This window comes from Gymnogyps californianus, chromosome 3, assembly GCF_018139145.2.
Source record: "Gymnogyps californianus isolate 813 chromosome 3, ASM1813914v2, whole genome shotgun sequence".
Lineage (NCBI taxonomy): Eukaryota > Metazoa > Chordata > Aves > Accipitriformes > Cathartidae > Gymnogyps > Gymnogyps californianus.
The window spans coordinates 28,931,146-28,958,003 of NC_059473.1; the positions used below are offsets into that span (position 1 = coordinate 28,931,146).

Genomic DNA, 26,858 nt, shown 5'->3' on the forward strand with positions numbered 1-26,858 from the left:
CTCCATGATTAATTGCAGCTGTCCAATGAATTGTTCTCGATATGAACAGTATGTGAGGATATGTACACTTTCATTAGAGTACAGATTTTTCCAGTGCACAAATGTGAAAGAGATTTCTGGAAACTAATGAGTGCAGAACTGTGACTGAAAGCTCCAGTCATACTGCTGCTATTCTACTGTACTAACAACAACTAGATTCTAGGTCTACGCACATCACACAGCCTTTGAAATCCAGCATCAATCATGTTAACTGATTCTCACAAGATAAAAACAAAAGCTGAAGTCTAACATCTGCTTTCCTTGGCAAACCAATCTGAAAGTTCATGCATTTGGGAGGTTTTTTTAGTAATCAAAAATAATCTACAACCAGATGAATTAAAGGTGCTGCCTTGTTTTCAGAGCAAATTATGCTTAGGGTTCCTGTAACTTCTCTTTACTTTAAAGCACCCAAAGGAAGAGGTTAAAGAATTAGAGGAATTAAGAGGTCTGCGTGCAGATGCAGGGCTGTGATCTTGTTGGGATCATGGAGACAAGATACGATAGCTGATACGTTTGGAGTGCTGCAATGGAGGGATACAGGTTCTTTAGGAAGGACAGGTGGGGAAGATATGAAGATGGAGTTGCCCTCTATGTGAGAAAACAGCTGGAATGCATGGAGCTCTGCCTGGGGATGGATGACGAGCCAGCTGGGAGCTTATGGGTTAGGACTAAAGAGCAGACCAGTTATGGGTGACACTGTAGTGGGTGTCTGCTATAGGCCACCAAACCAGGAAGAACAAGTGGATGAGGCCTTCTACAGACAGCTAGAAGTAGCCTTGTGTTTTCAGGACCTGGTCCTCATGGGGGACTTCAACCACCCTGGTATCTGCTGGAAGATCAACACAGCACAGAATAAGCAATCCAGGGGGTTTCTGGAGAGCATTGATGACAACTTCCTGACAAAGGCAACAGAGGAGACAACAAGGAGAGATGCTCTGCTGGACCTCATACTCACGAACAAGGAATGACTCATTGAAGATGTGAAGGTCAAAAGCAGCCTCGGCTGCAGTGACCATGAGATGGTGGAGTCAGGATCCTGAGAGGAGGGAGCAGGGCAAAAAGCAAGATCACAGCCCTGGACTTCGTGAGAGGAGATTTTGGCCACTTCCTGGATCTGCTTGGTAGAGGCCTGTAGGATAAGGCCCTGGAGGGAGCAGGGTCCAAGAAAGCTGGTTGATATTCAAGGACCACTTCCTCCAAGCTCAAGAGCAGTCCATCCCAACAAGCAAAGACGCCAAAGTCCATCCCAAAGTCAGGCAAACATGCCAGGAGGCCTGCATGGATGAACAAGGAGCTCGCGGCAAAACTCAAACATAGAAAGGGATTATACAGAAGGTGGACATAGGGACAGGTAACCTGGGAGGAAAACAGAGACACTGTCCAAGCATGCAGAGATGCAGTCAGGGAAGCCAAAGCCCACCTGGAGATGAATCAGGCTGAGGTACTGAATGTTGTCTTCATCTCAGACTTTACTAGGAAGGCCCATGGTTAGGAATAACAAAGGCCCAAGCTTTCTTTCCCTAGTATGCCCAGTTTACCTTCTTGGACTCTGTTCAGTATAAAGTGTAAGTGTACAGAACATGTTATCTAAATTGTATATAAAAACTGTTCAAAGTTTCAATCAGTTATTTCCAATCCAAGTAAAATTCATGTTTATAGTATTTAACCCTTTATTTGCAGTAACAATCTTAAAAACTAGTTTAAGTAATTTACGTCAAAATTTTGATCTTTTACACAAGACCATTTACAACAATAAAAGCTATGAATGTTATACCCACAAATCTATGCAAACAAGAATTAACCAGGTGCATTTCTAACTCATAGAAATAAAAATTCTACATAGCTTCATGAAGATGCCCCAATCACTGGCAGGATCAAAGAATCATTAAAAAATAAAGGGGAGACTGGCAGGAATCTCAGGTGATCACCTGTCCACCTCCCAGGCCCAGGCAAAATCTTATATACATGACGGCAGATCCACTATTTGTTAAGTGCTGAACATTAATGCATCCTTAATGTTAGAAAGTAGTTTCCAATATTTAAGCTCATATTTGACTGTGTTAATGAACTAATGGAGAAAAGTATACCTTTCAGACATCAGCTATCAATAGCTTCCATTTCCCAAGACTAACTATTTCTGTAGAAATCTCCTGAAGGCTACAGCCAGTTTTTGCCCTGGCCTTTTCAATTTCTTCTCTGCACGCTCTTGCTTCAGTATGTTTCTTCTTGCTTTGCATTCAGTAAAGAACTCCTAATTTGTCCAAGCTGGCGTGTTATTACACTTTCTATCCATTCTGTGTCAGGTTGAGTCGTACTTCTGGAGTTACCATTTCTTTGAAGAACTACCAGGTCACCATAATTCCTTTTTCTACTCAGGGCTCATTTCCATGTGCCCTCTCTCTCTGAATTCTAAATTTAAGTGAACTGTGAGCTTTACTAATGTTTGGAGGTCTTTGATTAACTCTTGACTCTAACAAGTGTTTTGCTCAAGACATTCAGGTTTATTGCAACTGCATAGAATTAGACAAACTGAAGACTGGAAGCTTTCATAAACATCAGGACTCAAAACACACTCTTTTACATAGGTGTCTTCTTTACTGTAGTTTTAAGAGACCCAGTTAAGACTGTTGTCTATGAGACTAGACATTTCTACAAAAACACAGACATGAAAAGAGAAAGCAGACCATGTCCCTACCTGCATGGCTTACAAATACCACTACAAGTCAAACCAGTACATTGAAATTACTAATCGCAAGTACAGGTTATTGAATAAAACATTTCTGAATTAATTACAGCTTAATTCTGAACTTCTCAATTATTCTGAACAGATGGAATACCTACTGCAGGAATTCCGACCCTGAAGAGGCAGAAGGTCCAAAAAACATTTGATCCTCTGATAAGGATACCTCACAATCTTCCCAAATACTTTAAGTTCCTTGGCAACTGCCAAAAGTCAAAAAGTTTCACAAACATAAAGGCTTCCCTAGTTATAAATTTTGATACGTTTCCCGAAGTCTCTACACACAGCTCTGGATGAGCTCCTCCTTTCAGCTGATCAGCTAAAAACCCTGGATCTTAAAATGAAAGAAGCCAGAAATATTTCATCATTCAAGAAGGCCAGTAGAAGATTTCTGCATTTTCTTGTGGATTACAAAACTTGATTCCCTCCCCCTGTCCCCCATTTCAGTCTGGATTATGGAGTGAAGTAGAAACTGCACTCGTAAAGGAAACACTAAGCATAGAAAAGATTTTTCTTTGTCTTACTCAAGTCAATGCATTTACTTATGATGCAGAAATACTCCTTGAAGAATATCATCAGTTCCGTAAGAGTTACAGAACAGCAGTATTCCTCCTAGATAATTCTTGAAAAGAATTCTTCTGTAAAACATGTAAACCATCAGATTATTTTATCCTCATGCACTTTCACTTTCCTATGTAAATTGAGCTACAGTTATCACACTGGGGAGGAAAAGCCATGTTTTCACATAATGCAAAGGTCTGAAGTTACACACAACACATTTGCATCTACTGTCAAAAAACACTCCTTGTCAATCTCAGCATTTTGAAAACCAGGCCATGTTTGGGCAAGCACTCCATGCTGAACTCTTTGAATGATCTTTCTATAAATTAACATTTGGCTTGCAACAGATGAAGCGATTACATAACTCTGAAACATAACTGAAATATACCTTCAAGATTCATTACACTTGGCACTGCCACATAAGCTTCAAGTCTGAGTAATTCCAACTTTCCTGTTCAAGACTTGACAGCATATGAACACTGAAATAAAAAAAATCAGGCAGTGAACTTAGTCAGCTTCTGACTAATGTAACTGAACAAACAAAATGAAATTACTAAATTCTATTTTCATAAGATACTGGCCTTGTATTGCTGGAAAAATCTAGATTTTATTGAGTTTTGTACAGACTCACTCTTTAGTAGGGATTTTTGTTTTGTTTTTATATCAAAGAGGAAGACAAATTCTCTCCTGTGTCACGGAAATGCAGTGCAAACAGCTTCGAACACTGCCAGATCACTGTCTCTTCAAGTAAGCCTTCAGAGAAACAGTGCTTTAACGAATAGTCCCGTAACATAATTTTCTACAGTTCAATGAGCCTTAGCAGCAGCTTTGCAAGTCCTATCTTACATTGATAAAAAGGAAACTGAAAGCACGCATCCAACAACCCCTGAAAGTCACAGTACTTCGCTCTTTGTACTATTTACAGGAGGTGCATGCTAACTACGTGTTGAACTACCTGGCATTAGTGTTTTAGAGGTACAACATCAAACACCACTGCCTCCCTTTTTGCACATCTTTATCTCCCTACAGTATTTCTTCTGAATGTTTTGTTGTTTTTAACTAGCAACAGATAGTTCAGCGTTTCAGTCATACACTAGATTTGATTAAGTATTAAATGAAGACTTTGCACAACCTTGATTCACAAGTCGTAAAAGCAAAGCCCAAGACAAATGCGAAAGACCAAACATCACTGAACTGTTATGGTACAACTGACATTTTTTTTAAGAATGCTATACTCTGACAGCACCAGTCTCTCCCTGGTGCAGTACCAACTGCAGCAGTAGTTCCTAGTTGCTGCTCAAAACTGATGAAAAATCACATTAAAGTCCTGAGAATATCTCCTGCCTCACAGGTATGGAAAAGAAAACTCCCTACACCTATGCATAAGATCGTGTTAGCAACACTGGATTAAAAACTAGATCATCCTTTGGGCTCTTTCAGAACCAACCCTCCATTACTCTTTTTTTTTCCAGGTCACTAAAAAGGCAGCAGTGGCTTTATACACTACAGCCAGTCCTTACCCTCGCAACCAGGGTTATAATCATTTTGGACTGAGAAAGCACTTAACTCTCTCTGTTGGAATAACCCTCTCTTCCTAATGCTTCAGGAGGTTCAGGAGTTTCGTGACATACCGGGGCTGTACAGGTAATTTGATGATGACAATCTCCTCCTTCCCATGCAGATGCAGCAGCTCACAGGTCTAAGCACTTGCATGCATGCAGGTGCATGGACTGCTCTTCAGAGCAGGAAAGACTGGACACGATCATCCCACACCCTGCAACAACCTTCGCTGTAATCAATCGTCATCCAAATCCAGATTGAATTGGCTGAAACCCTTTACAGGTAAAGTTGACAGTAACAGCTCTAGAGGGACTTCACTCATTTCCCTGTCCTAGGTTTCCTGTAAGGTCATGATTCTAAAGGGAAATAATATGCTGGAAAAGATACACTAAAAAAACAAAACAAAACCACACACACCCCACCACACAGTTTACAGTGGGAACGTGTACTTAGATAGCTTGCCACCTAAGGCAGACTAACAGAGCTTATCATGTACAATATGGCTTTGTTGGAGGGTTGCTCGTGAAAAACCGGCAATAAAAATGGGTAACTTATTACCATGATAGCTTAAAAATCAAACACAGTGAACCGACTGCCATAAACCAAAGGAATGATATATGGGGAATGAAGAAATTTCTGATTCCAAACCAATAGTGAGCTGTTCTCCAGAATGTTTTCAGAAGAATACAGTATAAAGCTTATCACAACTTGTACAGCAAACTGACAGGAAGCTGCTGGTGTAGCAGGAAAAACAAATGAAGTAATATATAAATATGTAGGTAAGCAGGTCTCAATATCTACAATACTACTGGTGCTTGGAGTTCAGCTTTGCCTCAGGTTTGCTCTGTGATTTTGGGCAAGTCACACGGATCTTTCTGTAGATACATTTAGATACAGATATTTGCTCTCAAAGCACTTTAATCTCCAGAGATGAAACATTATATGAAATGTAAATGTTGATATTTACAGCTTACAGCCTTCTAATGATGGTTGAAATGTGCATTCCACATTTATCATCTGAGAAGCAGTCTTCATACATGTTTTGACAATGTGTGAACATTCAGCACAACTCATTGCGTGTTATCTGGCTGTGAACTATGACCAAAGAAATCCAACAAAAACCTCATAGTAAAAAACAACAAACAAACAAACAAACCAAACCACCCCCAAAAACTTACTTGCAGAAGCGTTCCATGAATATTATTCTGTCGTATGCAAGGACTGGTAGAGTCTGGAAGCCCCTCCAGCAAGGACAGCACTGTATGTGGTACTTCATTTGCCATAACAAATGGAACGAGGGCCCGACCTGACATCTCACGTGAACGGTACACAGGAGAGTGTCCACACCTAGAAAAAGGAAAAATACCTATTTTTTGCATCCAGCTGCAATCCACTGCTGTGGCTAAAAGAAAACAAAGGATAATGCAATGAAAACTAAAACACATTTCTCACAAATCAAATGTACAGTCTTCTCAGTAGTGAGAGTATTTGCCCAGAAACAGAAGTCATACTAGAGCCATGTTGGAGGCTTTTTTTTCCTTCAGAAGTTCCTGTGCTTACGGGGGGAGAAAAGAAAAAGAAAAGATGCAATTATGCCATGAAACAGGTAAGTATATGGTCCTGTTCCATCCTTCTTGATGTTTATGTTAATTACTATACCGCAATCATACTCAAACGTATTATGAGTTTGACTTAAAACTATTAAACTCCATGTTCTTAATCAAATGTTTCCATAAGAACACAACATGGTGTCTACTGGAATTTTAGGCCATATCTCCCACTGGTTTTTAGAACACATTTAAAGGCAGGAAGTAAAAGACACACTAGAAAATAATTTTCCATTATTTATAATTAGTATCTCAAAAATAAATACTTCTTATTTATTAAAAATTAACTGATAAGACTCAAGACTGCATATAAAACACAGGCCAAAAAGAACCTCTTATCTTTTAATGCTATTAAGGTTTTACCTGGCTGTAGATTTATGAATATACATAATATAGCTGAATAGTTAATTCTAACACATTAACCAGCTGTATACTACTTCAGTAGCATGCATACTGAGTTGAAGTGAATAAAAATCTTTTATCAACTAAAAGTAGGTTAGGCAAGTCTTTCAAAGCCAGTAATTCTTGCATGTGTCAATTTTTGGAAGGCACGTACAATTCAGCCAACTGAGAAAGTTTTTTTTTTCTCAGACAACTGAGAGAGTTATCACAGGGTTTAGAAATCAATGGCCAAATGACTCAGGTGATGTAAAATGCAGTATGGCAGAAGTTATGCCCTGTTACCTCCCAGCTGATTGTAATGACCCAGAGAGATGGCCTTCCCTCCTCCTACCCTCTCATCCTTTTCCTGAACTGCTTCTTACATATTTTCAGCTTACAAAATCACATGTAGTTGAGGTTATCCCCTGCCAAAATGGGCAAACCCCTTTTGAGCTCTCCCAAACAAGCCCTGCAGGGTCATGCCTACGTATTTAAAAACTCAAATGAAATTAAGAGGTATTCTAAGGTTTCAAGTATCTCCAGCAAATTTAAATCAATATTCAAAGTAGCTGTTTACTTTAGTTCATATGAAAGAAATACAGAAAACAGTTTCCATCTTGAACCAGCAACTGAATTAATAGGGTTTTGAACACAAGACAATAAATAGACTTAAGTGAAATAGTGTAACAGTTCTGACATTTTAGTCATGTTAGGCCACGGTATGCCTGAAAAACACAGACCTCGTTTAGAGAAAGTAAAGAGCTATGCTACCCCTGAACGACAGGCTTTTATGGGAATTTTCATCCTTGCAGTATGGCAGCATGTTCTATCCTCCACCTCCCCATGTCTTCCCTCGTAGGGAATGATTTTTAGAAAGATCATCTTTGCATTTCCTTTTCAAAGACTGGCTGTCCTTCACAACAGGATGCAAAAGCACAGCAGTCACAACTGGAGGCTCTTCCATACAGAAGAGCTTTAATTCTGTATTGACGAGGTGCAAGAAGAAAGTCAGCTTAGCTCTTAATGAAAAACTTTCATTTTTTTTAAACAAAAACATTTTAATTCTACCGCACAGTAAACTTAAACCTGAGATGTGATTTGCCTGCAACCATTCCTTTATTTCTGCTAAACTGTGTTTTCTTAACCAAGAGATTCTCACATGTAGATGTTCTTTCCAAACACAAGCAACACTGATACTGTAATGAATGTCTAGTTTTTAATTAGCTATAACTGTATACTCAAGAATGTTCTTTGTTTTGTTCACGACCTTTTACAAATCCCAAGGAATCTGACATGTCTTCAGAAGGAAGAGTGGAAAATGGGTAAAATGCCAGGGTTTCGTCTAAATTATGCAAGGGTACTTTCCAACACTACATGCTTCAGAGGGGTTTTTTTCCTCAAACACCATGCAATGAATTAGAAAGGAATTCTGTGGGCTTTTTCCTAGTAATAAAAAATGTAGTTGAGAACAATTTTTAGATAACCTGACTTTAACTTTGTTGTCTTGTAAAAACTGACATTAAAGACTCACAACACATGCACGATACAGTATTTTACATATCAAATTTTGTTCCACGCTGTTATTTTATCAAATTTCTTATGGAAATAGAAGTGACTGCTCTATATTTAGAAAGAAGAAAATAATTTCATATTACAGGCCAAATCATCTCAGCTGCCTAAAGTCTGGGTCCACAACAGAGACTGCCACCTCAGCATTTAAACTGAGAGTATATAAGCCAAAAGTGCAATTCTCAAAACTACAGACGAGTCTAATCTTCACCTTTCCTCATGCCCCAAATTGTTGTTCTCTAAGAACCTCAGCAGCCGAGTGTTACCCCACACAGAAGCCTAACTGGGACCCTCAAATTAGGTTCTGTTTTGCACTTTGAGGATCCTAAATCAGGAGGCAATAACCTCCTCCTCCTCCTCCCCCTGGGCAAACACACAGGTGCCCAGTGGGTGGAGAACTCACCAAGGATGCAGGGGACCCGGTTCTGCAACTTTCTGTGCCTGAGGGTAAACGCAAACCCACAGCTACTACTTGCCCAAAGGGCAACCCAGCCACCAACCTGCCACTGTACTACGCACCTGCTGTACATTTATGTAAACTTCCCACACTACAGATTGCTACATAGGGTGCAGTGTAGTCACAGGAACTGACATCTTAGTGGAAAGCCTCATAAGAGCACTCCTACAAAGTCATTACTAAGGAACAAAAGCGTCACAAAGTTTAAGTACAATAAAGTATCTGCTTTATAGGAACACATATGGGAACACAAGGAAGGTATTTCACATCGGCAAATAGCTTCCCAAATCTGAGAGGGGTTAACGTTCCTACTGTTTCTTCTCCTTATTTTTTTAATTTTAATTTTATTTATTTTTTAAAATCTCCTAATACTCAAAGAAAATTGGTCGTGTCCCGCCCCCCCAAGAAACAGTACTGGTAACATTTCAAAAACACTTCTCCTTTCACATACACATGCAAGATATCACGCCAAGTCACCACTAGTGACCTATCCCTGAACTTCTGCATACCCTGAAGGCACTTATGTGTACATCTCTCATGTTTTGAAGGCACTTGGCTTCATTCCTGATTCACGCAAGAAGTTTGCCAGAAGAATGTCAAAATATACACTACTTTTTCCATAACCTGTAACAGCACCCTAGATTAAGAACAGGCAGGTTTGATTTTTACTGGATCCCACTTAGATATAATCTCTTACCTCTAAATAAAACTAAACAGGATCAATTCTCAAAAAGTGAGAGGAAGAGTGAATGCAAATAAAACAACTCAGTAACACAAAACAACAATCTAACCCAATGTGGCTATTTTTTGTTTATTGTTATACTAGCCTCCAAGATCAACTGTACACCTTAACACTGAGTCCACTACCTGTATTCTTAAATACTTATTTTATCTAGGATTTAGCAACAACTATGGGAAGCAATCTCACCAGCCGTATCAAGAAAAATCATTACACAACTACAGCAATCACTGTAACTCAGTTTGTACCTGCAGCAAAACCTAGCAGCTTAAGGAAAGAAATATTTTAAGGCTATTGAGCTATTCTGGTTACTCTTCCTGCAGCACTTTAACACACTGCCATCCCTGAGATTAATTTCACTTATGTGGTGGCTGTTGCCTTGCCAGGACATTGGCAGAAAGGAACAGGACCTCCAACCTTGGCCACTTCACCATCCAGACTCTGAGCTTTACCTGCCAACATCATGACTAAAATCTGTCGCAGGCTGCCTCTTCTCATCTTCTCTGCAGGCAAGCACAAGCAATGGAGTCTGGCATCTGTTAGGGCAGCATGTATGTGTGTGCAAACCTGTACTTAAAACTGTTTCATTTTCTTTGATTTGAAAAATACTTGGGGGAGGGGGAACTGTTTTCAGTATGCGACACTTACTTTACATGCAGATCATGTATGGATATACTTTAAGAAATATCTAAAATGTTGTTATATGTAAAAACATACAGTATGTCAACCTAATTTTATTATATCTCAAGGTAGCAACAAGCAATGAAACTTGCAAAATCTTCATGTGATACACTTCTATTAAATCCTGAGGGCCATCAACAACTGTTGAAGTAGCATTCCATGTTGAACTCAGTACAGTTTATCTAGGTGCATGAGGTACTGGATGTAAACATGTTTACTTCAAACAGTCTGTGATCAAGAACAAAAAGTCAATAAATCTGAGAAGGTTTCACTTTGTGTAACTGTAGATTCAATGCATTTCCACTGCTCTGTTCCAGCTTTAACACTTAGATCCTGAACAACCCTCCTAACTGACATAATTTATGACCAACTCTCATAAGGCACAAAGATTCCATACTCCTCTGCACACATCAAAGTATCTAATTTATTACTCTGGCTACAAACAACAGAACACTAGCTGTAAATAAAAATATCTTAAACCTTTTTTTGGAAAAAAAAAAAAAGAACTGCAGGTGTTTCCTATGAGCTTATTTTTCTCCCTTTCTTATTACTCCCCCCAACAGACCTTATATTACCCAAATTAACAAACCAAATAAGGATTACCTTTTATATGAAGGTCACAGAAACAAATGAGAAGAACAGATTTGAAAAATCACCTGTAGCTGAAAATATGTCCATTATATTAAGTAATACCTACAGTTGCTAGAAGAAGGGTTAACAAGGAGAAAAAAAAAAAAAAATCTATTTCCAGGTTTACTGGATGTTGTCACAGCGATCTGTGCATTACTAATTATGTCACTGCTTATTAACAATACAGTTCCTGCAGTCCTATAGACAGTATTACAGCATCACAATTTTGTTTTCAGCTGAAATACATTCACATCCATTGCCTTCACAAAATGTTGGAAGAGGGAATCGGGAACAGCAGCCGTGAAAATGGAACTGAAACAACAGGAGAACAGGCTGAACAACAAGGAAGGGAACATTCTGCAGAAAGGGCCTCTGATCTTGTAAGTCAAACCAAGTATCCTACCACCATCACAAGAAGAGTTTGGGAGAAGAGGGCAGCATGAGGCAGGAGACACACACTTGCAATTCAAACAAACCAACTCTGTCTGCTAGTTAAAGCATTTTAACAGCCTCTAGGGTTTTTAAAAGATAAAACTGATTAAAAATAAATAAAAATCAAAAAGATGGTATCCTTCAAACCCTGGAGCTAGTTATGCCACAAGGTCCTAACAAATGCACTAGAAAGACAAAACTGTAATAAGGCTTCTGTCTGATTCTATATAGACACAGTAAGTTGTATATAGTTCAAGTCATGTTATCAATTCTAAAGCAAGAATTAAAAACATGAAATTACATTAGAGGAAAACATGGGTGGGGTTCACAGAGTAAAGTATTTAGCAACAGATTCAGTTCCTATTAGGAGGAGTTTGGTTATTAAGATTCAAGAGCATTGTACTGTCTGTATTAAGTGAATTAACTCAAAAAAAAGACTTTTTTAGAAAAAAATTCATCATGATTATATACTAGCTCATTTTTTTCCCTTCAAGTTCTCTCCTGAGAGATTAAATTTAGCAACTTTCGAATGCAGTATTACAGGTTTCCAAGCAGAGAGGTCCAAAAATAGCATTAAAAAAAATACACTCATGCTTCCACACAATTAACATAACTTGGACTTCCATACTGGGGACAAATCAGCAGGACAGTACCTATTCATTAATGTGAGAGTAAGGTTTCCTGGAATATGAACAATAATTTGCTATACAGGTACTTAAAGTTTCTTTTCTTCATTTATTGATTTGCTTGTTTTGTGTTTTTCTTTTAAGGAAACACAACTATTTTCCATTTAGTTAGATTTCTGTGTTCCTTAGCGATTAAAGTATCCAAAGCATTTAATTTTTAAAACTTATTTCACTGTGGAAACCTGTATTGTAATTGGCCTGAAGACAATTTTTTGTTCTTTAATCTGAAGTCAAGAACCAAAAAAACCCCAGAATAATCTGAGTTTTGATATACCATCTCAATATTTACCTGACAAGTAGAAAAACATTACGAAAGTATCAACAGTTTGCCAGAGGTTTTAGATCTACAATCAATATATGAATGTAGTCCAGAAAATGTCTGAACACAACCATGGATAGAAACAGATCAAGTTTAATTTCAGGTTATTTATGCAGTACTAAACCTCTAAATTCTTATCTATTTCCTTTAAAGTGAAGTTAATGGTTGCCCAAACTTCTAGTCTCTTTATATATCATGTTAAGTATTTTATTCTTCCAACTTGGGCAATTAAGATAAAACCTTATGTTTTTCTAAGGGCAGTGTTTTCCCCACAAGCACTTAATGAATCAGAGTAGCTGTAAATACTGCAGGAACTATGTAGGCAAAGTACACAGACTTTTATTTGTGAAAGCTGTCCACAAGCTATGCCAGGAGTTGTTTCTCCGTATGTTTCCAAGGGCTTTCTAGGAAGAAATTATAGACATTTCTCTCTTCTTGTCACCAAGACCTCAGTTATTGTAAAAAGTGGCCAACTGATACCAAGCTGAATCAACAACAGAAACTTGAATTGTTGTGGTTCAGCCAGCCAACAAACTAAGACCTCTAATGTGTAAGCCTATGAAAACTGTTACTAATACTGTGTGTAAACTTTAGACCAACAGAAATATGCTCTCTTCAAATGGAAATTTGCTATAGAACATGCTGACACAATTTAAATGGCATCTCTTTTCTTGCATTCCCATCAAGAAATCTCAAATAATATCTCCAGGTAGCTAACCTTTAGGTTTATTTAACTATTTGTTGAAGTCACATGAGGTTAGAGCCTCCTTTCATCAGTTTTTGGTTCACAGCATTCTAGAGAAAAAACAACTGCTCTTAACTCAAGGTCATGTAAAAGAAAAATTTTAATTCACAACCATATTTCAACTTTGTTAATTTGTGAAAAGTTACTATGTTGTTTCACAACCACAGAATAACAGAAAGAAACACACACCGCTTACTACCAAAACAGTTAGGAAAAAACACAACAAAGAATGTAGACAAACTACTTTCTGTCTTAGCAACTGTATCATTATTTTGAACTCTATGAAAGGGAAGCTGAATGCATAAATCAAGTCTCAGCACCTTGTGATGACTTTGAAAGCTTCAGCTGATTGTACAAAAGAATGCAACAAAAGCAATTTTCAAAACTCATGATCAGACCCATGAAAACAACCAAAGGATCTGGGTTCTCAAAGACACTTTCCTTTCAGCCATACCACTAGAAGTGGCTAGCCTATTGCCAAAAAGCCTTCCCAATACTGACTCTTCTCAAAGGCAGACTGTTCTTTTTAAATAATACTGGCTTTTTAAAATATCATTATACTTGGTTTTTCTTGACATACCTATCGTCCTCTGCATAGTTAATGCATTATTTCTCTCCATTTTAATGTTCCTTCCTGCAAATACTTTTGCAGAACAAGCTAGATGTTACTATTTGGCTACTTATCTTGACCAGCAAAGTACTCACTGACTGGCTAATTTTAAGTATGTAAATGAATAATACAATTACTTCACCAATCATGTTTTGACAGTTGAGCACCTCATCCTAATTTTTACTGGATCATGTTTCAAATAAGAAGTAGTATACATCAAATTTTAACCTAGGATCCCAGCCATTGGCCCTCCTCAGGAGTCTGCAATACTGGAGAAAGATAGTTACTCTCAGTGCTCATGAATGCCTCTCTGCTGGACATCACCTTTTATTTCCCATGAATCTGACAGCTCCCTACAGTTTGTGAATATTTCCTAAATTGCTTCAGCTGATAATCTGCCAATGAGAAGCAAACAGATTGATGAACACAGTAAAAACTGCAATAAGGAATCAATAATGAATACCTAGGGGTTGTAATATTTCCCATCAGCACCACTTGAACATGAAAAGAACATTTGCCCACAGTTTAAGAGAAAAGGCTGAGGAATACAGCAAACAACGTACAAGATGTACAACGATTTTTAGTTGATCAGAAGGTCTTGAACAGCCTACTGCCAATCAAGCACTTTGCAGTCTCCTCTAGCACTACAATTTGAACTTAATCAAAATGGAAAAAATTACAAACTGTTTACCATTTCTCATTTAAAAATGCTAAAAAAAAGTCTGAAAACCTTCTTATTAATAAGTACGTATGGTGAACCATAAATATTTTTACAGATCAGTACCAATAACTATGCAATCAGGATTGCACAGAGAATAGACTGTAAGTAGAAATGGAAGAATTCCAAGCCAGTCCCAACTCACAAGAGACGATTTATGCTCGGAGGGGAGATGCATTCCTCTCCCTCCCTCCTTCTCCCCCAGCCATGCAAAACTTCGATCTTACATGTCAAGCAAGAGATTTAACACTACAAAATACAATAAGAATCTAAAAACCAGTGTATGTTTTATGGGTGTATGTTGCTCCTTTTTCCAAATGCCTACGCCAGCTCATGTATTTTGGGAACCTTGCCTATAATTAAAAGGATCTGTCTTCATATTGCAATGACAGGTCAGCCCCATAAGCTTCCCCAGCAAGGACACGGCATTCCAATGGGTCAGAGCCTGCTCCTAGTATCACAGGGATTCCAAATAATAAATTATTGCAGACAGTTATAACACTAAGCAGTTATACTGATCAGACATTAGATTAAGAAGAAAAAAACCAAACAACAAGACAAAGGAAAAAAACAGAGACCAAAGACTGAGAAGATGTGCATGTGATATGGAAACCCAGGGAGATGCTTTTATAAACAACTGTAATCAAGAGCAGCTATTTTAATACAACAATGCTGCAACAAACACATGTAGTTCTTTTCATCTAATATGAAAAGGCATTCCCACAAAAGCTCTTTGCTTATCAGACCCCTGATAAGATTCCCAGTCCTACAGAAATTACAGTTAAAAATGGGCAAGTTTTAACATTAATTCTCCTACTTGTGCCATGCCACACTAAAATAAAGGAAAAAGAGGAGAAAGGCAGAGGAAGCACACTTAGCACAACCATTCAGCTATCTTGTTTGGCCACTTACCAAACGATACCAGTGTTTAGGCCTACAGAAAGTCAGATGGCTGCTTTCAAGCCAGATACAGAATCATATACTAAACCCACATATGCAATTGTACATGTGTGAAACAAAACAAAAAAACAGGGAAACTGCATTTAAACAACTTATATAAACAGCAGTTTTAACAAGGCATACATGAATGACTTCAGTCAAGCTCTTCCCAAACAAACTGAAGATATGTTATCAGAACTCTCTCGCTCCCCCGTCTCTTGTGCTCTTTATTCAGTGTAAGGTTTTAAACTTTTTTCAAAGTCTCACAGACACTTTTGATTTTATATTTGAATTTTGTTTCTTTATTACTCCATCTTCCCCCAGACCCAATTCTCATAAAGCCTATACAGGCTTTGTCACAGGGCTACAATGGAACAGCTACAACGGAACAGGACCAGGCACCTGCTGGATATAATTTAACATAATTAAACACAACACAGAGCAACAAAACTAATAGGTATAGGTCAACAAATATTAACATGTTTGAAAGAGCAACCCACATGCAAGTAACATTATTGATCAGTGAATATTTAAATTCACACCACCTTCTAGAATATTAATACTACTATACTTGGGTGTTTTTCCTTAAGATGTTTCCTTAAGAAGTGAGCTCTCACAGATTCATAAAATAATATCACACAACTATGACTCCTGGAGAGCCCCAGAATTCATGGTCAGGTGCTCCGCTTCCTAAGAAGCTAAAATAAACCTGGATCAACCTCACTTATTTAATACACGTTTTTCGAACTACCTAAAACATAGAACTCAATGATTTGCAACATTAGTACACACAGGTTACAACAGTAAGTTCATAATTTTACATATCCATCTTTACATAATTGGATTTGTTGTTCAAAAGCAAAAGATGTGAACTATGGCAATAATATTTGCCCCTTATCTGTACTGAACTAAACTGAGCAATGAAGACTGAAAGGAATATGGGAGGAATTTGTGAACATAAGTGGAAAAAGAATGGGGAGAAAAAAATCAGGCAAAGCTGCATCAGAATGACATTTTGCATCTTAGCAGGAAAGCATCAAAGAACCAGAGATAAATCAGTCAATGGCAAAAGACAGCACAGTAACATAAATATATTAAGTATATCTGGCAATTGAAAACCATATTTGGGGGATACAGTATTATGCAACATCATGAGGTTGCCTCATTACATGGGAAAGATCTTAAACATTTTACTAATCAGAAAGCTATTGAAAACAATTAGTCCTTTGTACTAGGTTCAAGCACAGTGCAACTGAAGGTCTATTTTTAAATTTCCAGCAAATATTTTTAAAGATAGACTGTGATTCACTTTGGCCAATAAAAACTGCAAAGCAAAATTAATTATAAGAGATTAAAATTCAAGTTTGTATTTCTATTAGAAATTTGTATTTTGAGTAACAGCATTTTTAAAATAGCTTTCTAAGCTTGTTGGTATCTGATAATACTTAATCTCTGAATAGCACTTTATACAGAACAATTTATGGAATCCATACATTATACACTGAACCTCTCGGACTTCACTGAAGGAGTCTGATCTTCTATAACAGAAACCCATATTTAGCTTTCAAATTTTAAGAAAAATCTTCTGTAACCTGCATATTAGTCTGGATAGGCATCTGATAAGATTTAAAAAAGATTTAACTGTAAGTCAACAAAATTTAAGTGTATTTACCCACTGAATAAAACCAAGAGTACCACATTACATGTGTAGACTAAAGACTCACGTGGAATCACGGCCCCCAGGATTTTTTTTTGCTTCCCCCCCCAAGTTTGAAAGAAATTCTGGCCAACAGTCTGCACCACTTCTTCCAGAGGGACAGACTCACAAATGTAATTCTCTGCTAAGAAACGTAAAAAGGTGAGAGTCACGTAATGCATCCAAAAAGAGTCCATCAAATCCCTAGGGTAACAGATCTTTAGAGTTAAAGAGTCTGGTCTAACCCCTTCAAAAAGCCCAAGAAAACAAACTTTAGCGAAGGAACATCATCCTGGCCCCACAGGCAACCAGCATGGCAGGACGGCAGGCCCCACAGCGCTGCACAAGGACGCGATTCACAGGAACCCGCCGGGACGTCACGCCGGTGCTTGCGGAGGGCTCCCGCACAGCGGGCAGGCATCACCAGCACCACAGCACTGCTGTGGGAAAGGGATCATGGGGGACACTCCTGACATCTCATACTGCTTCAGCCGAGTGATTTTTAAGAAATTTACCGAGCTGACTTTGCCAGCAGCCTGTTAGGAGGTTTCACAGAGGCCGTTCTGACAAGCAAGTTGCGAAAGTAGTAACTTCCAAGAAAAAGTGTACCAATAAAAAAAGTCATACCATCTTCAATTGTTTCCTCTGCCTTTCCAAGACGGGGATAATTAGATCAATGTAAATCCACGTACCCTCTAGCAGATGCATCCAACCCACTTAAATAACAGATTTATTTCAGCTTTCCTATCACAGCTACTACGACAGTATTTGAGCTGCCAGTTCGCTCACAACTGATGTGGACTTCCCCTCTCCTTCTCTAAGCACTCTTTTAGGAATGACTTAGGGTAACAGGGCGGCTGACAACGCTCCATCCTACAGAAAATTTTTCCTCACCACACACAATTTTGTTTTCCTTGCATCTTAGTGTCTGTCATTACCTAACAGTCACAGTAATCATCCTTGTATATTAACGACAAGCTCACTCGAGCGCAAAAACAAAACAGCACTGTAGCAGTTTGGGGTGGTGGATGGAGGGGGGCAGGAGGGGGAAGAGAACAGCTGTAAAGGACTAGTACTTCCCACTGCCACCTACCCTAGTCCCCAGCTAAAAACAGCATCAAAGGATTTTGGAATCTAGCTCCTTCATTTTACAGAAAGATGCAAGTTACAAAATTCTGCGCAAGAAAATAATAGTGTCTATTTCATAACTGTGTTAATTTCATGGAAAGATGTTCATATTTCTATTTAAATTGTCCTCAGACAGCGAGTTTCTTAAATGACTTGCAACATAATATACCTAGAAGCAACACTGCTTTGAAATCTGTCTATCTGACAAAGTTTTAATGGGGAAATTTCACTAAGAATTAAAAACAGTTTTGTCAAGTGGAAGACAAGGCACATATACCCAAATAGTTTTAAAAAAACTTATATTGTTTGATATTTTAAAGCTAAATTTTTAAAAACTTCTTAAAAGATTAAGAAGTCACACTCCTAAATAGGGCTAGACTTCAATTAGTGAAAAGTATCCAAGTCAATATAGCAATACCCATTTTATTCCTTCAGAGCATTCAACCCAGAACATTTAACACTAAACAAACACTCTGTCAATGCTATGGTACGAGAGGACATAAGGTAACTCAAATTTAGATCATTCTGAAGAGATTACAGGTCTTTGAAACGGGGAGGGGGAGGCGAAAGGGAGGTTATGTTTTTGTTTCATACTTAAAACACTACCTCCCGATTACCTCCCTTGTTAATCAAAAACATTCTGTACATTCCTTCATCTTAGAAAATAACCATTAAAGCAGACCTATCTAGCTCTTAAAAAAAAAAAAAAGTGAGGTAATAAGTTGTGAATCAAAGTGTTCCCTTCCAAATAAAACATCTGCAAGGGGCAAGGGGAAAAAACAACTTTTAATAGAACTGCAGATAGGTAATCAAATGCCCTAGTTCAACAGGGAGTAACAAGTATGCGCACAGAGACAGAGATTTGTCCTTGTAGCATTTAATCCTACTCGTATTGTGCAATTCATCTCAGCACGGTCAGAGCAACCACAGCTCTACTCCCACTAGATGGAAAATTCCACTCGGATTTAAGTGAAACTCTTCAGAAGCCCAATTTGAATTCTTCCTGCTAAACCTGGTTTTGTCCACAGTAACTGCTTATTTGCTTGCAAACACTGTAAGTATTCTGTTCATCCTCTCAGAGCAACAAACGAATGCCACTTCATTGTGGGTTGAGCCCTGGAAAGAGTCTGAAGATCAGTTATGGGTTATATTCACTGTTCCTCTCTCCCTACCGCATAAGCAGTATCTTTCCTTGACAGCGGTACAGCAATAGAAATGTAAAAATCTCACAGTAAAAATATGGCAATTAAATGTTATAATTGCATTGGGCTACCAAGTAATTATATGTATATGTTATATAATACAGTACTACATTGAGCAATTCAAAGGAATAGTTAATATATACAGTTTAATGTCTTGATGCATAGGGCCTTTGGCACCAGGCCTTCCCTTTGATCCTCTCTAAGTGGTTACTTCACAACAGTCTTTATTACCACCTTCTAAAGAACAACCAAATGAACAGGGAAGAATTTTATTTTAGTCCATCTGCTCCTCTAGAATGGAAAATAGGAAGGGAAATAGAAGGGAAAATAGCAACATATTTATCTTACCCAGGTAAATCACCCCTATGTATTCCAACTAATGCAATCAGAGTGAACTGAAAACAATCGTGGTATTCATAGAACAACGGCATAAGAGCTACACACAGAAATACAGCCAGTAACAGCACACTGAGCTATATCATAAATACATACATTTCCCCCCTGCAGAATCCTTGGTATTGTCCCCTGGCAACCATAAGAAGTGCCAATGCTTTGCTAAGTACCCCGTCAGAAAATGCATGTCTGTACACCCACATACAATTTTCTGTCTGAAATATGTAAGAATTTTGTTCTAGTCTTATACCTGTATCCACAGCACTTACTGCCAAATTCAATGGAAAGGAAATGCAGAAAAACACATCTTTCCCTGCCACACCCCTCCTCTTTAGGAGCACAGTTAAAGGAAGGCAGGTCCAATGACACAGGTCTCTTAAACATTTCAGGTTCTTCTTTTAAAGATTTTATTGGGTTATTCTCCTCACATCTTCTGAATGAATTTAAATAACCTCAAGAGAATAAGCTAATTAAGTGTGAAAGAGTTATTTTGCTGGTGTATGTACCTTGCCAAAAGCAGTGGTCATAATATAAAGACAAAACCCAAAAGCTGTAACCAAAAACTTATCAAAAGTTAATTTATTACCGATATCAGAAACTATGCTGAAACATTATATTAAAAAATAAAAACAATAAATAAATAAGCATTCTCTGGTGTATTAAAAAAGGCATAAAAACAGAGCTAGTCAATGATGTAACCAACAAATACAGTTTTAAACGTTTCCCTAAAAAGCATTTGAGAGTCAAATACAGCAGAAAACCAAACATTTTTAATTGTTAAATACAGTGCATTTAAAAAAACCTTACTACAGGTTTTTTCCTGTAAGAAAAAATGGTAGGTTATTATTTATTGTTGAAAATTCAAAAAAACATCGTAAGAAGCAAGAGATACATCACATCTGCTGTGAAGAATAAGCAGACAGAGCTATTATTATTTTCTAACGTAAACAGTAGTTTAAAATAAAAATTGGAAGATCTTAGGATTACAACAAGTTTATCTTGTTTCACTACTAAAGGAGAAAGATTAAGTATGGAACTTTCTCACCCTATTGCTCTGAAGCTTTCACACAGATAGCTAGACTTCCTCTCAAATACTGCTTATGGTCATTTCTCCTCACCCACCACAGCCCTGTTCCCTTACCAGGCTCCCCATCCCACACCAGTGGCATATAGAATAGCAAAAATATATGCTGAATATCTTGATGTAACCACCATATAAATTAAAGTTACACTGTATAAAAACTTGAAAAGTCATCTTAGAAATACATTAGATATAGGACATATCCTATCTTTATCTAGCTATATATGTATATATTTATATATATGGATGGATATGGAGAGATATATATACTCATCTACAAATCTATGTATTAGTCATTACATTTGTGTGTTACGAACAATCATTCTGCAGGACTGAAAAACCCATTGGAGTTTGTACAGCAAATCTTGCATTGCTAACTTCAGTCAAGCTCATCAGTTTTCCTCTACCCTCTCAGTGGTAGCAATCACGCTGTACAGCATTTGCAGATGAAGATTTACAAACGAGTCATACAATGGCTTGCATGAGCTGAAATTCTTTCTAATCTCCCAAAGCAAGCATTAATAATATAGGGAAGTCCAACCAATGAATATCAGTTTTTCCTCTAAGAATTAAAGCTGAAGAGAAGCTTAAAAAGTCCTTTTATAAAAAAATCCAAAGATTCAAGAAAGAACTCCCATCACATGAAAAACCACCACAAAATCACCTTACCTTATAATAAATGGGACAAACGGTGCCATGCTGAGTGCTGAGTAAGTGCCATCCATTGGAGATGGATACAGCCTTCCCAGGATTAAAAGCAAAAGGAACAGGCTTGGATGGATTTTCAACTCTTCAGCTTCACTAAATAAAAAAGTGATGAGAAGCATTTGGTGAAAAAAGCATCCTCCTTCATGCTAGTCTTGAGACTCTTCCACACACAATATCCTTCTGCATTTCTGGTTCAAGGAGGTATGCTAGGCTGATCATTGCAAGAAAGTGCAAATTCTGCTGGGATCAAACATGGCATCCAGTTCTCCTACGGCACCACTGGGGACCCCTGTATGAAGGCCCTTAAGGCTGTGCTGCCTTCACTTTCCTACATTACCTCAAGCCTCCTTTATTCCTAATAATGGTGAGCTGCCTTTGCTTTTAAATAATATTAAAAACCAGCACAGATAATGTTCCTCAAGGAACTGAGAAAGCTGAGTTACAAAAAGATGGTTTAAAAAAAGCCTTTTCAGTTTGGAAGGAAATGTGTATTTAGTAAATAGCAGGCTTTATTACAGAATAGTTCTTCTCATTGACACCAAGTGGCTACCAGTCATACTGTAAAAACAATCTGAAATCCAAGTCAAAATCAACACTTCTTGATTTAGTTAATGATTAATAATAAGATACAAGCCTTAATCTGCATTGAAAAAAGCATTCAAAGCCAACATTTCAGGCAGCAGCTTTCAATCTTTTTCCGTTTAAAGACTTCCCAAAATTTTCCAGTGATGACACTGTCACCTTTCGAAATGTCAGGTAAAGCAGACTGCTGCACAGAATATACACACCCTCTTTTCTTAGAGCAGAGACTGCAAAACATGCAACAACTGGTGAAACTCCTGCTCCCAAGTATCCACCTCAGGCCCATTAAACAGACAACTGAACCTCGCCCGTAAATCAGCCGCTGAACTTCCACAGTTTATACCATAGCATTTTAAGAAAAAACAAAGCCAGCACTGGTTTACTTTAAAAGTTCATGAACCTGGGGGTAACAGCATCAGCGTCATCCCAAACGGCATCATCCGCATTGATCAAATTGGAGCTCTCAGCCGCCATTTGTGGAGTCCTTAAAAAGAGATCAAGGACCTTCCCCAGAGTCACTGTGTGACAGGCTGGAAAGTGTTCATTTAGGGTTACATGAGGCCTATGACCCTGTATCACTTAAACATGTTAGGATGTCTCATCGTTAAACATGAGACAGTCAAACACCCGGTTTCTGTCCTTCCCTGAAAAACATACATTCTTTAACATTTGATCCTAGGAATGCAGCAACTACCAATTACTCAACAGTAATTCATACTCCAGAGACTTACTGCAATGTGCAAAAGTTATAGGAAAAAAGCCTTAGCAAAAGACACTAGTGGAACTATATCATTTCAAGAAGCACTAATGAAAAGAACAGCATTAGGGTATGTGTGACACAACTCAGTTTAACCTTTTCATTGCACTTTATATTTCAAAGCTTTCTCAGACACCGTCTTACCTGTTCAAAGTATTGGTTACAACCTCCAACTGCTTGAGAAGGAAAGGATAAAGACTTGGAAACCGAGAGAAAAACTCCCTTCCTGTCATTCTGCAGAAGGGAATGAAGAAGAGTTACAATTAGCATTCTGCAGTAATTAGCCGCACACAAAATACCAGTTTACTTGTTGGATTTCTGATGCTACAGTGAAGTCAAGAGAGCCAGAAGAACCATGCACACATGATGAATTCCTTTCAAACAAGGCACAATGTTTTCATTAAAAATGATGATACAGCGCAGTTTACACAAGTTAAGTAACTCTGTCTGTATCTGTGCATACTAACACTTTGTCAGCTAAACTGGTCAGGCCTTTTTGGGAAAAAAGGATCTTAGCCCCTTAATCACACTAAAAAGAAAAGATACAGCAGCTTAAATTCTGGCACCATTTTAACAACATTCTGGCTGAACAAGAGAAGACTACACTTGCTTTAGTATGGCTCGTACTAAATAGCTAATAAAATATATTTAATAGACATGTACTAACAGATGCTCATATTTTACTGACACTGAAAAGCATCTCAGAATAGTAACTCACAGAAGATCTGTAACACACAGCAGCAGAAGCGTCTGACCTTCCATTAGCCCTCTTTACAGTGCTGCTTCCAGCACACGGCAGTGATGGCATTTCCAGGCCACGTTTTTGCTTGTGTAGATGGAGCAACCACATTCAAAACAGAGCAGCGTACCAATACTTATTGAACTCATCCCTTGCCAGAATTAATAAGGCAGCATAGTTCAAACCACAAGAGCAAATCAATCCAAGCTAAAAAGAGATAGGTAGAAATCTTCTGTATTTGTTCGGGTTTTAACCTTTTGATCAGATAAAGGATGGCTTCGTTGTCTATAGGAAACCATTTAGTATCGTCTAAGCAAGAACCACCTAAATGTTACAGTGGGGAGGTTCTAATTAGACATATATGCTATGCAGATAAAACAGACTTCCTTTAAAAATAAATAAATAAAAGGTCATCCATTTAGAAGAAGAAAGCCAACTGCAGAGTTTGCTTGCCACATGATCAACCAAGATAAATAAGTACATGTTAGCATGACTCCAATGCAAAGCTTCCAACGAGCAGACAGATCCAAGTTTAGAAAAATAACATGATGAGATGGCAAGATTGAATGTGTGTAAAAATAAGCATACAAAAAAAAAAAATCACGCAAGAGTAAATCAGCACATGGCAAGCATCAGCACAGCTTCTTCCAGCACTCAGCTAACATAACATGCCTTAGCCACAGGCCACAGAATAAACACAGCAAAACCAGATCGCTAGATGGAAACAAATGTTCAAAGAGGTACAGGAAGCTTTCTCTAGGCACGCAAGAACAGTACAGTGAATTGCTGTAACTAAAAGCATGACCAAGGATTCTGCAGTAGCTGTTATATCTACAAAAAAGATTTCAGTTAAAGAATTTAGATGGAAGCGTTCAAACTGTGAATGAACATAAATTAGAAGCACTAATGAGGATGGTTTAAAAACATCAGTACTGATAATCACTGGTTATTTAAGCAGAAAACACCCGTGTAATTTCTTCTAACAGCTACTTCAAAACAACTTCAATTTTTTGCACATACATTATGTAGCAAACTGCAGATGCAAAGCCAGAGACAGCACAAAACATAAGATCTAAGTAAGTGTATCAAGTCAAACAGCCCACCTTACTGAGTTTTCGTATGTAAAACATTAAGAACTCGGTATTTAAAAAAAAAAAAAATCCAAAAATGCTGTGACACCTCCACCTCTTGTGCCACAGAGTGCATCAAGCAAAAGCAGAATTGGGGTTAAGTTTCCTGTGGAACGGATGGCCACTGGTTAGAGGCTTAAGAGAGGACTATACACAAGTAGGATCTCACACAAGTATTTTTAACAGGCCCATTTTTAATGTATTAAAAATTCAGTAGCCCAGTTTGAATTGATATTAAATAATGGAACTGAATATCCTTACAAAGCCTTGAAATTCTTTGTAATTAGTGTGGTTTCATGAATCTTTTTGACAGGGAAAGAAAATGGTAACTACTGAAGTGGGTAACTTACATAACCTCCCACGTGGTTTACTGCTGCTCCACACGTTACATGAGGGGAGAAGGCAGTCTAATCAAAACCATTAATCAGCAGTATCTGCAGAAAAGATGCCCAAAGGCACTTTCAGAAAAAAAGAGACACAATTGTCTGAACAGACTGGTTGTCGAGGGATGATTTTAAAGGGCCTCCAGTTCTGAGAGGAGACAAGAAAGACATTAGCAGAAGTGCTGCAAAATGAAAAGGCATTCTCAAAAATACAGAGCACCGATTTAAGTCTGATTCCACTACCTGGGGATGTCAAGGCAGGGAGATGTGCAACTGGAGAATGAGCAGAAAGCAAAACAGCTAGATAGAGTAAAACACGGAGGTAGTTGTTTCATTTTTGATTACTGACCATGCTTGTTGCTCCTGGAAACGTGTATGCATTATTAGGCACACACAAGTATTTGTGTACAGTAACTGAGACTGGAACAACAAAAAAAATGGAATGGTTCTGCTTTTCAAAAATGTTCATGACACTAAGCCACATATTTTCTATTATTTCATCAAAAGCTATACTGCTTTGAAAAATGAATAGCAACACTTTAAGATTTGGCTCATGCATGTTAGTGATATAAACAGACTCATGCATGTGCATACACACACAAATATGAGTTAGGCTTTGTAATTAATAAGCTATCCACATCTAAAAGAAGATAAGTCCTTGACATACCTATAAAGGAATATATCAACTAAATGTGGACTAAAACAATCCAAAAATCACTGCTAACAGTTTCCATGGAACAAACTTTTTCCACCTTTTCTAAAATATATCTGACAAGGAATGATAGGTTTAAATTAAAAATATAGATAACTATCTTTCTATTAGTCACTGACACAGTGCAAACACAGATTTTTGCCAATGTAGCTACCATAATTAAATCCTTAAACCCAACATTTTGCAGATCACAGGATTTTACATCTACTCACCCTAAAACATGTTTATAAGAGAAGTAACTGGGAAGAGCTTTAAGACACTAGTGTTTTTCCCTATGTCCAGCTGAAATTATTTTTGTATTGCTTCAGAGCTCATCTTAGACAGTATGTTCAACCACAGGCTCTGTAACAGTATTTTCTTTTTTCCTGTTAGTAACCCTAAGTAGAACAATTTCACAATCCAGAATTTCAAATGGGATTACTGAGACCTAAACAATGGACTAGTGGAAGGTTATGAAGGTTATTTACTGAAATAGGAAGTACGGTAATGAAACAGAAAAGTTATCAGTGGGCTGATGATGCTTACAATAAAATCCCTCTCTCCAATGTAAAATGTCATTGAAGTATATAATTAAAATGATGCTTAATGTCAAAAGGTTGAGAGATAAACTAATGGAAGCACTCATGTCCTCCTACATTCACTTGTAAAAATAATTTGTAAAACTGTATACACGCAGAATACTGTGGTACATAAATAAGAAGATGCAATATTTATGCCTCAGATACTTTGCAGTTCAACAATGTTAATACTTTGTCATATGGAAGCAATTCTGCAGAAAAGCCAGATGACTAAATCAGAGTACAACCCATTCACAAAAGGTTCCATTTTGATCACTAGAGACAGCAGTCATGTTCAGCAGTTTTCAGAAGAAAGACTGACGAAGAGCATTTACGTAGCAAGGGAGACATACATGCATTTCTTTCCCATTTCACTC

The 26,858-nt window shown here is 37.8% G+C and overlaps 1 protein-coding gene across 1 annotated transcript in view; it reads right to left on the bottom strand.

Moving 5' to 3' along the window:
* The window catches only part of THADA (THADA armadillo repeat containing), a 165,787-nt gene that overhangs the window by 86,179 nt on the left and 52,750 nt on the right, over positions 1-26,858 (bottom strand). The window contains exons 27-29 of the mRNA XM_050894700.1: positions 23,105-23,194; positions 21,583-21,714; positions 6,079-6,247 (exon numbers count right to left, since the gene is read on the bottom strand). Coding sequence (XP_050750657.1) covers positions 6,079-6,247; positions 21,583-21,714; positions 23,105-23,194 — 391 coding nt within the window. The remainder of the gene's footprint in view (positions 1-6,078; positions 6,248-21,582; positions 21,715-23,104; positions 23,195-26,858) is intronic.